This window comes from Labeo rohita, chromosome 8 (genome assembly GCF_022985175.1).
Source record: "Labeo rohita strain BAU-BD-2019 chromosome 8, IGBB_LRoh.1.0, whole genome shotgun sequence".
Classification (NCBI taxonomy): Eukaryota; Metazoa; Chordata; class Actinopteri; order Cypriniformes; family Cyprinidae; genus Labeo; species Labeo rohita.
This window is the reverse complement of record NC_066876.1, coordinates 37330152-37345242: the sequence shown is the minus strand read 5'-3', so window position 1 is coordinate 37345242 and position 15091 is coordinate 37330152. Positions and strand designations below refer to the sequence as shown.

At 32.8% G+C, this 15091-nt stretch overlaps 1 protein-coding gene across 3 annotated transcripts in view; it reads right to left on the bottom strand.

The window, feature by feature from the left end:
* Positions 1-15091, bottom strand: part of ccdc120a (coiled-coil domain containing 120a) — a 44081-nt gene that overhangs the window by 13686 nt on the left and 15304 nt on the right. Inside the window, exons 2-7 of one of the 3 annotated variants that reach the window (XM_051117030.1) lie at positions 6359-6509; positions 6180-6261; positions 6005-6044; positions 4206-4336; positions 1862-1978; positions 1641-1764 (exon numbers count right to left, since the gene is read on the bottom strand). In XM_051117030.1, the coding sequence (XP_050972987.1) occupies positions 1641-1764; positions 1862-1978; positions 4206-4322 (358 nt within the window). In that variant the 5' untranslated portion in view covers positions 4323-4336; positions 6005-6044; positions 6180-6261; positions 6359-6509. The remainder of the gene's footprint in view (positions 1-1640; positions 1765-1861; positions 1979-4205; positions 4337-6004; positions 6045-6179; positions 6262-6358; positions 6510-15091) is intronic. The other 2 variants (XM_051117028.1, XM_051117029.1) reach the window with 2 other exon arrangements.

Here is a 15091-nt window from a genome sequence, read left to right as displayed (position 1 = left end):
GAAACAGTGAATCAATTTGCAACGCAATTATTTAATTGATTCAGATTTTCAAAAATTCTTACAAGTGATTTGAAATTTGAACATGAATGGCTCTTTTGATCTGGTGTTTGCTAGTGAATCGCTTGAACTGAATGATCGCAGTCACAAGATTGAATCAATCTGAGTGGTTAGTAAATGATTCACTCAATTGATTCAGTTTGCCTGTTCCTCTTTTCGAGTCTTCAGCAATGTTTACACAACACTGTCCGTACTGCTACTGGCTTATTAGCTCATTAGTTCATGATATTAACTGAAATAAGCATAAAAATTATGATATTTACAAATAAAATGTTTGCATTCCAACACAAACCTACTCTACCTCAAATGCATTATGATGGAGTTTGTAGCTTAATTCACTATATTTGAAATAGTTTGAGCTGCAGTTCAGTTGCTGACAGTTCAATAGGAATCAGTTGAAAGCATCCTGTCATCTCATACAACTGAAGTGAATATTAAATTTATTAGTATATATTGTAATCAATATTTGAGAAATTTTTGGATCTGATTTTTCTGGGTGATAATCAATGTAAAAAGAGCAAATGGGAGAACCAGATGAAATTCTTCACACTTGGTTTTAGTTGTAGGTTTAACTATAATAGTAGTTAACTATAATAACCCCAGATGTCCTTATCCAGACAGCTACATCAACTTGTGTGTTAATTTTTACTGAACCTGCATCATCATTGCAGTAATAATGGCCGGCCGGTTTCTCAACACTTCCTGTTGCACAACCAACACGTCTCACGTGTTTCATTTAAGGCGGACTGCTTTCCATGTTTGCACACGAGAAAACTTTCTTTTCTAAATTTATACCACATACACAAACACGCAAACACATTCAACTTTTCCCACGGTCCAGAGCCAAAACGCCAGACTGACACTATATTGGTCTGAACCGTTGTAAATCAGTCTTTGCTCTGTCTCTCCTGCCAAATCTAAGTCTAAGTCACATGAGTTCAACACTACATATGAGGAATCTTTGTTACAGTGAGCTTTAATCAATGTTATCTTTAATCTGATATCTATAATCTTCGCTTAGTTTGATCCGTTAACCTCAGGGTGTCAGTGTGATGTCTGTTATCTCAGCACAGTCCAGCTTGACACTTATCACTTTATTTCTAATCTATTCATTACATTATCTTTTTTTACATCTGGGTCACTCATTATACATACAGTCAACTCAAACACTAATGTTCAGAAGTTTGGGGTCTATTTTTTTTAAAAATTAACACTTTTATTCAGCAGGGATGTATTAAATCGACCAAAAGTGACAGTAAATACATTTATAATGTTACAAAAGATTTCTATAATAAGTGATAATAATAAATGTTTTTTGAGCAGCAAATCAGCATGTTAGAATGATTTCTGAAGGATTGTGTGACACTGATGCTCAAAATTCAGCTTTGCATTACAGAAAAAAATTCCATTTTACAATACAAATTGAAACTATTTATTTTAAATTGTAATAAATATTTTTTACAGATACATACAGCATAAGAGACCTCTTTCAAAAACATCTTAACTTTTGAATAGTAGTGTATGCACACAAATTTTGACTCTGAAATGGTATTTTAGCTCATCTGTGTAATCTTGAAACCCACCTGTGTGGCATCCTCTGTGAACCGTTCGTTTGCTGTGTGGAGGATGCTGTTCTGAATCGGCGTGCCTGCGGAGGGCGCCGCTGAACAGAGTTTTCTTTGTCTTGCGCTGAGAGACGTCCTCTTCCTAAGCCAGTACAAACATTGAGCAACTTATGATATTTATTTATCATGTATCCGTTATCAAATTAGTGGCCACCCGTATCACCTCAAAATGCACACACCTCATTTTTTGTGTTATGTTTGGACCCGCTGCGGGACAGACCAGCCCTGCGCCGCACATGAGGGACTTTCTCTCCGGTTTCCAAAGGATAGTCATGAGGAACTTCACCCGTCAATTCCTGGAAAAAATTAATGAAGAGCAAACATGAACAAGCATATTTCACCTATAAACTGGTTCTATTATTATGTTAAAGGAGAAGTCCACTTCCAAAACTAAGATAATGTACTCACCCCCTTGTCATCCAAGATGTTCATGTCTTTCTTTTTTTAATCATAAAGAAATTCTGTTTCTAGTGGAAAACATTTTAGGATTTTTCTCCATATAATGGACTTCATTGGTGCCCCGATTTTGAACTTCCAAAATGTAGTTTAAATGCAGCTTCAAAGGCTCTAAACTATCCCAGTCGAGGAAGAAGGGTCTTATCTAGTGAAACGATCGCTCATTTTCTAAAAAAATTACAATTGATATACTTTTTAACCTCAAACACTCGTCTTGTCTCGTCTGCATGAACTGCATGAGGACAGCTAGGGTATGTAGAAAAATTCCCTTCTCATTTTCTCCTCCAACTTTAAAGTCATCCTACATCCCTGCAGAAGTACCAAACTAATGTGAACAGGCAAAGAAGATCAAACACCCTTTACAAAAAAGGTGAAACAGCGATATAGGATGATTTTGAAGTTAGAGGAAAAAATGAGATGGGAGTTTTTCCAGTATATTATTCAGTTCAGGCAAACGAGACAAGACAAGCGTTTGAGATTAAAAAGCTTATAAACTATAATTGTTTTTAGAAAATAACTGATTGTTTCACTAGATAAGACCCTTCTTCCTCAGCTGGGATCGTTTAGAGCCTTTCAAGCTGCATTTAAACTACATTTTGGTTCAAAGTCCATTATATGGAGAAAAATGCTGAAAGGTTTTCCTTTCAGCATAATTTCTTTACGACTGAAGAAAAAAAGACACGATCATCTTGGATGACAAAGGAGGTGAGTAAATTATTTGTACATTTTTTTGTTCTGCAAGTGAACTAATCCTTTAATTTAGATTAGTTTAGTCAAGTTTTTGCACCAACAAACAGTGAACATTTACATTTTAAGCCCATTTTTCACCCTTAGAATCAAACAGGTTGTTTTGCTGCTATACCTTTTATATGCAAATGAGCTGTTATGATTGGCTAACAGTGTTTCAACTTAGTTTCACACATGGTTTTAGATTATTAGTTCACTTGTAAAATAAAAAATTCCTGATAATATACATCTTGAATCACCCCCATGTGATTCAAGATGTTGATGTCTTTCTGTCTTCAGTCGCAAAGAAATTAAGGTTTTTGAAAAAAAATATAATGGACTTCAATAGGGATCAATGGGTTGAAGGTCCAAACTGCAGTTTCAGTGCAGCTTCAAAGGGCTCCACATGATCCCAGCTAAGGAATAAGGATCATTTCTAGCATAATGATCTTTCTAAAAACAATAAAAATGTATACATTTTTAACCACAAATGCTCGTTTTGCACCAGCTTGACTTCACGCATTACATAATCATATTGGAACGGTCACACGTGACGTAGGCGGAAGTACCGACCCAGTTTTACAAAGCAAACATGCAAAGAAAGTCAAACACCCTTTACAAAAAAAGGTAAAACAACCATGATTTTGAAGTTGGAGGAGAAAATGAGATCGAGTTTTTCACCCTAACCGCACGTGACTTTTCCAACTTGATTACGCAATGCGTGATGATGTGCATGCACATCGCAAAGCTAGTGCAAGAAGAGCATTTGTGGTTAAAAAGTATATACATTTTTATTGTTTTTGAAAATTACTGATCATTATGCTAGATAGGACCCTTTTTCCTCAGCTGGGATCATGTAGAGCCCTTTGAAGCTGCATTGAAACTGCAATTTGGACTTTTAACCCGTTTGCTCCCATTGAAGTCCATTATATGGAGAAAAATCCTGCACTGTTTTCCTGAAAAACCTTAATTTCTTTTCTACTGAAGACACAAAGATAGGAACATCTTGGACCACATGAGGGTGAGTAAATTATCAAGAAATATTTATTCTGGAAGTGAACTTCTCCTTTAAGACCCAAAGCACAAAACACATACTGTGTAAAACCAGCATTTCGAAAGCCAAGCTTGTTGAGATACAAGTATGAGCAAAGATTAGCCGGGCATGTGGCGGCATCTCTGGAGCGTCACGTGATCTGGCAGCTCACTGCTGTGTGCTTCGCCAGTGACACCATGGAGAAATACAAAGCTTATCGTGTCAAGCTTTCTTGTTCTAGTCCTTTATTAATAGAACAAGTTCTAAGGAACTACTTCATTAAATTTAAATGCCTTTCAGACACTGACCGCTTCCTGCAGACACACGCGTTTGAGTTCTGCTATTCGAGTGTTGAGCAGCGTCTGAAGACTCCTCCGGCGCTCCTGCAGCTCCACCATCCGCTCCGCACGCTGCTTACTGTCCATAGCGGCCTGCAGCTCTGTGAAAACACACACGTCATGTTATTAATCATAGCAGGGACCTTGAATCAACTTATTTTAAATTTAAGATGTTTTTTAAAAGGCACTTTTATGCTCACTAAGCTGCATTTATTTGATCAAAAATGCAGATGTAGAAAAATGTAAAAACAATAGTACTGTAAAATATTATAAAAATGTAAAATAACAGTTTTCTATTTAAATGTATTTTAAAATGTCATTTATTCCTGTGATCAAAGCTGAATTTTCAGCATCATTACTCCAGTCTTCAGTGTCACATGATCCTTCAGAAATCATTCTAATATGCTGATTTGCTGCTCAACAAACATTTATTATTATTATTAATGTTGAAAACAGTTGTGCTGCTTCATATGTGCTTTATATGGAAACAGTGATACATTTTTGTCAAGATACTTTGATGAATAGAAATTTATTTGAAATGCAATATAAATAATCTCTGACACTGTTACCTTCGTTAAATAAAAGTATTAATTTATTATTAAATTTTACTGACCCCAAACTTTTGAACTGTAGTGTACAGGTTCTCATTTTTAATATCAATTAAATAATTCTAATAATAAATAATTTTATTTTACAAATTGTTCCTACATTACCATTTTAACTGTTTTTAAAGTCTCTTCTGCTCACCAAGCCTGTATTTATTTGATCCAAAGAACAACAAAAACAGTAAAATTATGAAATATTTTTACTTTTTAAAATAACTGTTTTCTATTTGAATATACTGTAAAAAGTAATTTATTTCATGTGATCAAAGCTGAATTTTCAGCATCATTACTCCAGTCACATGATCCTTCAGAAATCATTCTAATATTCTGATTTGCAGGATTCTTTGATGAACAGAAAGCATTTATCTGAATTTATCTGAAATAAAAAGCTTTTGTAAATTTATACCCTATACCATTCAAAAGCTTGGAATCAGTGTTTTTTTTTGGAAATTAATTATAGAAATTAATACTATTAATTAGAAAGGATGCTTTAAATTGATCAAAAGTGATGATAAAGACATTTAGAACGTCACAAAATATTTCTATTTCAGATAAATGTTGTTTTTCTGGACGTTCTATTCATCAAAGAAACCTGAAAAAAATATTACAATTTTTTTTTTTTTTTCGAGCAGCAAATCAGAATATTAGAATGATTTCTGAAGGATCATGTGACTGGAGCAATGATGCTGAAAATTCAGCTTTGAAATCACAGGAATAAATTATATTTTAAAATATATTCAAATAGAAAACAGTGATTTTAAATAGTAAAAATATTTCAAAAGTTTTTTGCTGCACTTTGTATCAAATAAATGCAGACTTGGTGAGCAAAAACAGAAAAAAAAAAACATTTGACTGGCAGTGTAGAATTTACCACTGTCAAGATTTTCAAAATAATAATTTGTTTAAAGGGCTAGAAAAGGAATGAAAACTTAAAAAAAAATCTAAATAGTTTAAGTAGTTCTTAAAATCTTTCATTCTTTAAATTCTTAACCAGCAATCATACATAACTGGGAAAGGCATGAAAAACACACTCTTAACCTTCCCTTTTTGATCAGCTCTTGGCCTTTTAACATGTAAAATATTTAAAGATTTATAGTTTTAAAGGTAAACACAAACTGCAGTTTCACATTTAATAAGATTCAGTCCCTTTATGACGTTGCTCACCTCATAGGAATCCCCCAAATGTCCCCCGTTTTTGTGGGGTCTTTGTGAGGACATTTGGTTGCAAAAACAAAACACACAAGCTTGACAGATTAACAATTTACAAAGTACAGTTCTTGTGTAGAAAGACAAGTTCTTATCAATAAGCAAACACACACAGACACATGGAGGTGCTCACCAGGGCCTGTTATCAGGTGACCTTTGACCTCCATGTCATACGTCTTTTGCGTCACCTCACTGCCTCCTGATTGTAAGTTTACCTACAGAGAGACAAAGAAAACAAAGAAAACATGAGTGAAGAATTTTTGTGCCAGCAGACTCTGGGTTTTGTTAAAATCAGACAAGCGTGTTTCCTACCTTCCCACCTTTTGTTAACAGTCATATGTACTGCAGCGTTTTGGACTTGTGGCCATGAAGCAGATTTGCGGCTGGGTGTTGCTGCGGTGCTGCGACTGGCCTGAGGGAGGAGCCACTGTGCTGCTGCGCAACGCTTCACAAACTCAATGCCCTGAAACATAAAACAAACCACATGAGACACTGGAGACCGTCCGCACATAAGAGCACTGATCTAGAGACAAGCTTTGAAGACAAAATATCAGACTGACTACAAAGTTGCACTTAATCTAGCTGATAGGACAGGTGAGGTTTACGAGATGTAACTGATTTCTCAGTTATGTTTCAGTTACGTATTCATTTTGTCTCAGGAATTCCTTCCCTAGGAGGATAAAATTAGATACAGATGAGACCATTTTTGATCAATTTGATTACAGAGCTATAAAATTAAATAAACAGCAGCTTAGATCATTTGATCTTGGAGGAATTTGATGAGAAATGATACTAAGAGGACTTTTTATTGCAAGTTTTAGTATCTTGGAAAAATGGATAAGAGTTTTTAGACACTGAGATCTCTGTAAGACCGACATGTGAAAGTCTTTATATCGTGCACACAATCTGAAACATCAGCAAAAGTCTTAATCTATGAGAAAAAATTGAGATATCCAAACTAAAAGTTAAACAAAAGGTTTGTAGGTTTCTCAGGTTTACAAAATGAAAGATTTTTTTAAAGCCTTCAATACATTGTTGCTGAAATGAAAACTATTAAAAATAAATAAACCATACGTAGTTTTTTTAACTTTTTAAAATTTTTTTAAATAGTTTTCATTTCAATTCAATGCTAAATTTTAATACAAAAATACAAAAATATAGTTTTTTAATATATATATATATATATACACTACCGTTCAAAAGTTTGGGGTCAGTAAGACTTGTAATAGTCTTTAAAGAAGTCTCTTATGCTCATCAAGGCTGCATTTATTTGATTAAAAATAGAGAAAAAAAACAGTAATATTGCAAAATGTTTTTACAATATAAAATAATGTTTTTTATTTTAACATACTTTAAAATAGAATTTATTCCTGTGATGAAAAGCTGAATTTTTATCAGCTGTTACTCCAGTCTTAAGTGTCACATGATCCTTCAGAAATCATTCTAATATGCGGATTTATTATTAGAATGATCAGTGTTGGATAATATCAACAGTTGTGCTGCCAAATATTTTTTGGAACCTGTGATTTTTTTTTTTTCAGGATTCTTTCATGAATAACAAGTTTAAAAAGTACAGTGTTTATTCAAAATATAAATATTTTATAACAATGTAAATTATTTATTATTAACTTTTAATAAACTTTTAATGATTAACTTAATACATCCTTGGTAAATAAAAGTATTAATTACTTTAAAAAGAATAAAAAATATAAAAAATATATATATATACACACACACACACACATATATATACATATACATATATATATATATATATATATGGTTTATTTATGTATATATAATGTTTAGTTTTATATTTTCTGGTTTCATTTTAATTTTATTTTAAGTTTTAGTATTTTTGTTTTATGCATTTGTCATGATTAGTTTTTGTGTATTTAAATATTCTATTTAGCTTTAATTTATATATATATATATATATATATATATATATATAATATTTATAAAAATGACAATTTAAAAAAAATATAACTGAAAATTATAAATGTTGCTTTTACTAAAATTACTAAAACTGAAATAAAAATAAATTAAAGCAAAACTGAATATTTAAATAAAGAAAAAGTAACTTATGAAAAATGCACACACACACACACACATATATATATATATATATATATATATATATATATATATATTAGGGCTGTCAATGATTAATCGCGATTAATCGCATACAAAATAAAAGTTTGATTTTGCCTAATATATGTGTGTGTACTGTGTATAATTATTATGTATATATAAATACAAACACATTCATGTATATATTTACGAAATATTTACAAGCATATGTATTTATTATAATTTTTATATAATTTATATTATATATAAATAAAATCATTTTGTATATTACTAACATATTTCTCATACATATACACATTAATTTGTGTGTATTTATATATACATAATAATTACACACAGTACACACACATATATTAAGCAAACTTAAACTTTTATTTTGTATGCGATTAATCGCGATTAATCGTTGACAGCCCTAATATATATATATATATATAGGGGTTATGAAAAATGCATAATTATGAAGAATGCATAAAACAAAATTACCAAATTACAAGAACTAAAAAACACTTCTAAAATAGCAGACACATATGTAAGAGATTTACGATTTTATTTTTAGTTTATATTCACTTTCAAGATCTTCGTTTGACCCCAGTCACATTTCCACGTAATACAGTGTTATTCCCCCTTTTCACATGCAACTGCCTGTGGGAACTCCGGACAGGAAGTGTACCGCTGCGTTCAGGAAGTGGCTCGTGAAGCAGGAAGCGGGTACGGGAAACAGAAATGGGAGGCTCAGACTGACCTATAACAACAATGCCGGCAGAAACCCTCACGCACAAAAACACTTTCCTAGGGCACGAGTCATTTCCTAAGATCGGCCGTAAACAAGGAGGCACAGACAATGAGGAGAAAGGCCAAAAAACCTCAAAAACTGCAACTCGCACAGTTTCCCGTCTGCAACCTAAATAAACACCAAAAAAGCCAAACGTTTCAGTCTCGACGCCCAGTGGTGATCTATCCTTCATGCATCAGAAAGTAGTTATTATCTCCGCTGCATGACATGGGCGGCGCTCGGGATGGCCCGACGCGGCTCTATCATTGAGATGGCGTGAATGATGGGTGTCTCTGAAAAAATGCAGAAGGTTATAATTATAAAGAAAGATCAATAGGCCCATTTGAGTCATATGCGGAACTAACTTGGAGAAAGGAGCAGCAGATGAGTGAAGCACGCGTCCAAATTAAGGAAAGCTACAGCACAATGCGGCTATTGTATGTTGCCGTGACCTAATCGTGCCCATCACACACACTCGAGGGTCAAGGGAGGACAAATAAAAGCGAGCGGGTACGATAACGTAACACAAATATGTGCATATTGCTAGAGCAAACACGGCGTCTGTGCCTGTCTTGGTTCGCCCAGTGTTGGGTTTCAGCTAATGGAGTCACGCTGTTGTAGGTTTGAGCTTGATAAGATCCCTGATCTTCAACAACTCACGCATTTACTGTTGTGTTTAGCCGAAATCTTCAAAACCCTTTCACAATGTTTATCCTTTCTAAGTTGGCTGTGAAGTTGTTTTTCATAATAGCAGCATGATATATTGATCTAATATTCATATTGAATAGTTTTACTCATTTTGAGAGTGCTTTCGTTTCTTTAGCGTAGGGCTGAAACGATTCCTCGAGTAACTCGAGTAACTCGAATACAAAAAATCATCAAGGCAAATTATTCATCTTGAGGCTTTCTTTAGTCCATTTAGCTGTTTTGTAAAAGACTAAGTGCTATTTATTACCTCATTCTCTCTCTGTGACACAGAAAGTTAGTGAATATCAAACTCAGAGTGCCTCAGCACGATCACAAATGTGATACTGATTTTATGCAACAGTTCATCAATAAACGAAGTTAATATTAAGGGACTTACGTTTTAGACAGCATATTGCCTGTTTTTGCTCCATTTCGTCAACAAATAAGCATTACAAACAGCCACAGCACTGTTTTGCGTCTTTGAGCAACATGACCATGTTTAGTTTGTGAATGAATCACCCGTTAAATGATTCAGTTCAATCGCAATGACTCACTTATTTAACAGTAATTTTGTGGTTTTGATTTCACATTAAAGGAGAAGTCCACTTTCAGAACAACAATTCACAGATAATGTACTCACCCCCTTGTCATCCAAGACGTTCATGTCTTTCTTTCTTCAGTCGTAAATAAATTATGTTTTTTGAGGAAAACATTTCAGGATTTTTCTCCGTATAATGGACTGATATGGTGCCCCGATTTTGAACTTCCAAAATGTAGTTTAAATGCAGCTTCAAACGATCACAAATGCGGTTGTAAACGATCCCAGATGAGGAAAGAAACAATCGATTATTTTCATAAAAATAATATAATTTATATACTTTTTAATGTCAAACGCTTGTCTCGTCTTTCTCTGTCTGGACTGTTTTTGTTCTGGTTCATGTCAGTCAGTGAATGTGGAAAAACTCCCATCTCATGTTCTCCCTCAACTTCAGAATCGTCCTATATCACTGTTTTACCTTTTTTGTTAAGGGTGTTTGATCTTCTTTGCATGTTCACTTTGTAAACACTGTGTCTGTACTTCTGCAGTGATGTAGGATGATTCTGAAATGATTTTTGAAGCTGAGGGAGAAAATACGATTGGAGTTTTTCAACAAACCCGAACTGTCTTGAGCCAGAACACACAGAGTTCAAGGAGAGAAAGACAAGACGAGCGTTTGACATTAAAAAGCATTTAAATTAGAATTTTTAAAACGAAAATAACTGATCATTTCGCTAGATAAGACCCTTCTTCCTCGGCTGGGATCGTTTACAACCGCATCTGTGATCGTTTGAAGCTGCATTTAAACTGAATTTTGGAAGTTCAGAATCGGGGCACCATATCAGTCCATTATACGGAGAAAAATCCTGAAATGTTTTCCTCAAAAAACATAATTTCTTTACGACTGAAAAAAGAAAGACACGAATGTCTTGGATGACAAGGGGGGGAGTACATTATCCGTGAATCTTTGTTTTGGAAGTGGACTTCTCCTTTAAAGTATCTTCATTTTAAAAGTACATATAAATATAAGTATTCAATGTTTTGTTTAAAATAAACAAATATTATTTATGCATTTGTAACTCAGTTTAATGCATTCATGTCCCTCTGAGCTAAATTAAATAGTCTGTAAATAGGCCTACATCTAAATGCCTCATATTTGTATTTGCATTTTGAATGTAATTTGGCAAAAAATGCATTAAATGGGTTTAGTTTTCATGGTCATTAATGTATGCAATTTTAGCAATAAAAATGTTAATTTTTCTAAAAAGGAAACAAATTAGAGAAAATCTTATTTTCTCTTGTACATTTAGAATTGCTCTTTAAAAAAGAAAATTACTCGATAGAATAATCAGTATAATACTCGATTACTAAAATAATCGATAGCTACAGCCCTACTTTAGTGGTGTTTGCTAAGGAAATAATGAGTATTAGTGTAGGCTAGTAAAGGCTCTTTCACAGTTTTCAACAATAAACCAGACAAGCTTGTCTCACAGATTTATGCTGAATGAGGGATTTGAGCCATTATCTAGAGAGCATAATATCATTTTTTTTGACTTGGGCCACCTAGAAACCTGCCAGAAACCTCACAGCAACACCTTGACAATCATTCACTACTCTTTAGCATCATGGCGGGACGTTCTGCACAGCCAAACACTTCTCACATTGTCTGGAAAATATAAAATCTAGGATACAATTCAGATTTTGCAAGCCAGCATAAATATGCAGCAGACAAGCTGTGCGTGTGTGTGTGTGTGTGTGTGTGATTCACCAAATGTCATGACAAATGTTCTGCGGTCCTCACAAGGTTTGCCAGCATTCCACTCTCTCATGTCGGAGCCTGTATTATCACTCCCGTTCAGATGTTCGCAGAAGTACGATCTGTCCATTTTTTAGACTTCCCGCATGTGTTCCTCTAATCATCTCTATTATGTTCTCTCTAAACCTTAACATGTAAAGAGGCCGTATTGTACACATTTGTGGCATATTTTTTCCCTTAAAGTTCAGTTGTATTTAATTAATTTAAGGTACAATTGTATTTTTTGGGGTTTACACCAATACAAAACATAATAAAATTTGTGCTGTCAAACGATTAATTGTGATTAATCACATGCAAAATAAAAGGTTTTGTTTACATAGTATATGTGTGCGTACTGTGTACATATAAATACACACACATACAGTAAATATCTTGAAAATATTATATTTTTATTTACATGTATATATTTTTATTCATATAATCAATATTATATAGAAATATTTTTAATATATAAATATAACATTTTTTCTTAAATATATACATGCATGTATGTATATTTATATATACATAATAAATACACAGTGTGCACACACATAAATGATGTAAACAAAAACTTATTTTTGATGCAATTAATTGTGATTAATCATTTGACAGCACTAAAATAAACATACATAATCATAAAACTAAATAAATAGGCATATATTATGTAGCATTATATAATTATACATACACACACACACACACACACATATATATATATATATATATATATTAGGGCTGTCAAACGATTAATCACAATTAATCTCAAATAAAATAAAAGTTTGAGTTTGTCTAATAAATGTGTGTGTATTGCGTGTAATTATGTATATATAAATACACAAATTAATGTATATATTTAAGAGAAATATGTTATGTACAAAATATTTTTATTTATATATAATATAATTATAATAAAATTATAATAAATACATATAATCCTTGTAAATATTTTTTAAATTTATACATGAATGTGTTTGTATTTATATATCCATAATAATTACACACAGTACACACACATATATTAGGCAAACTCAAACTCTTATATAGATAGATAGATAGACAGATAGATAGATAGACATATTTATAATAATAAAAATAAACCTACATATATAAAGAGAGAAAGAGAGACAGAGATACTTTTCAAAAATTTAAACATATATTTTTAAAAAACATTTTAGAGTAATAAAATAATAAAATAAACATTTATGTTGATCAATTTTGAAAAAGGTTTTTTAATATATTTACATTTAGACATTTAGCAGACGCTTTTATCCAAAGCGACTTAGAAAAGAGCAATAACACGCAAGTGCTATGACAAATTAGTTAGCCTAACACAGCACATGTAACAAGGGTTTTTAAAAATTCTAGAATAAATAAAAAGAAAGCAGATAGAATAGAAAAAGAAAAAGCAAGCTAATGTTAGAGGCCTTACAAAAAGAACAGAGTGTTTTTTGTTTTTTTTTAAAGAAAACAAGCAACATATATTTTATAATTCATATTTTTCATTATTTTTTAAATTTTTATATGGCTGTGTAATGTATTGGCAAATTAATCAAACATTATGTAATATACAAAAAATATAGTAAAATATCTAATAAGTATGTATATATATATATATATAAGATTTTTCGGCTTTTCTGCTCATCAAGGCTGCATTTATTTGATTAAACATACAGAAAAAACAGTAATATTGTGAAATATTATTGCAATTTAAAATTGTGGTTTTCTAAGTTAATATACTCTAAAACAGAATTTATTCCTGTGATGTGCAGCTGAATTTTCAGCATCATTACTCCAGTCTTCAGTGTCACATGATCCTTCAGAAATCATTCTGATATGCTGATTTATTATCAATGTTGGAAACAGTTGTGCTTAATAATTTTTGTATTTTTTTTTGGAAACTGATACTTTTTTCAGGATTCTTTGATGAATAAAAGATTAAAAAGAACAGCATTTATTTCAAGTAGGAATATTTTCTCACAATATAAGTTTTTACTACAACTTTTAATCAACTTTTTTTTCAACATTGATATAAAAAAAAAAATCTGTATTTTTCATGATTTCTGAAGGATCATGTGACACTGAAGACTGGAGTAATGATGCTGAAAATTCAGCTTTGCATCACAGGAATAAATTATATTTTGCAATATATTCACATAGAAAACACATGAAATATTTTACAATATTACGTTTTTTTTTTTTCTAGATTTATGATCAAATAAATGCCGCCTTGATAAGCAAACGTAACTTCTTTAAAAATCGTACTGATCCCAAACTTTTGAACGGCAGTGTAGGCCTATTTATAGTGTATATACAGTACTGTATATTTATGTATGCGCTTTTATAAACAAATATATCTTTTTAAATAATTGTATAAAAATAGTAATAATATACAAACACATACATCATACACTGCCAGACTGTAAAAGACAGCACATCCATCTTTCTGTTTTCTTTCCTCTGTATTTCTTCCCTCAGCAAGATTCTCCTGACTGATCCCTGCAATCACGACCTTGATATTTCACACAACATCAACAAATTGAAACAGAACTGCAACTTTTTTCCTCAGGACTGCAGAACGGTCTCCTCCGGGGATCACGGTTTGTACTGAATCTTTCCTTCTCGCAGAAAGCGCTGAAGAGCGAGGGGTCAGCAGATTTTTTTGCTCCCTGGACTCTCTGCGACCTCTCTGATCCCGGCGGGATTTGACAGACGTGTTTTCTACTGTTCTGTGCCTCCGGTAATTAATCCCACACTAACGAGGAAGTGTGGACACAGCTGCGTTTCCACATCACCGGACTGCACTGAAATCATCTTACTCTCTTCCCTGCAAAATTAAATGCAGTCACACACTGTGTACGGGTCACACTAATGACAAATACACCTAGTCGAAACGGGTTTTTCTAAACCAGAATATCAGAGAGACTTGGGCTGGGCTCTTTTGAATCCTTTGGGCCTGTAAGCAACTCAGCAGCCACCCAGACTACTAACACTTTACAACAGTAGGCGAGTTTTGCACGGACAACCATAACTCACATTTCCTGCATTAAAACATTAAATGTTGTTTATAATTATCTACATCTTGAAACTGTCATGTAAAATCTTTTTCTCCATGTGCACCAAAATCCAGCTGTCCAAACGAATGCCTGCAGCCATCCT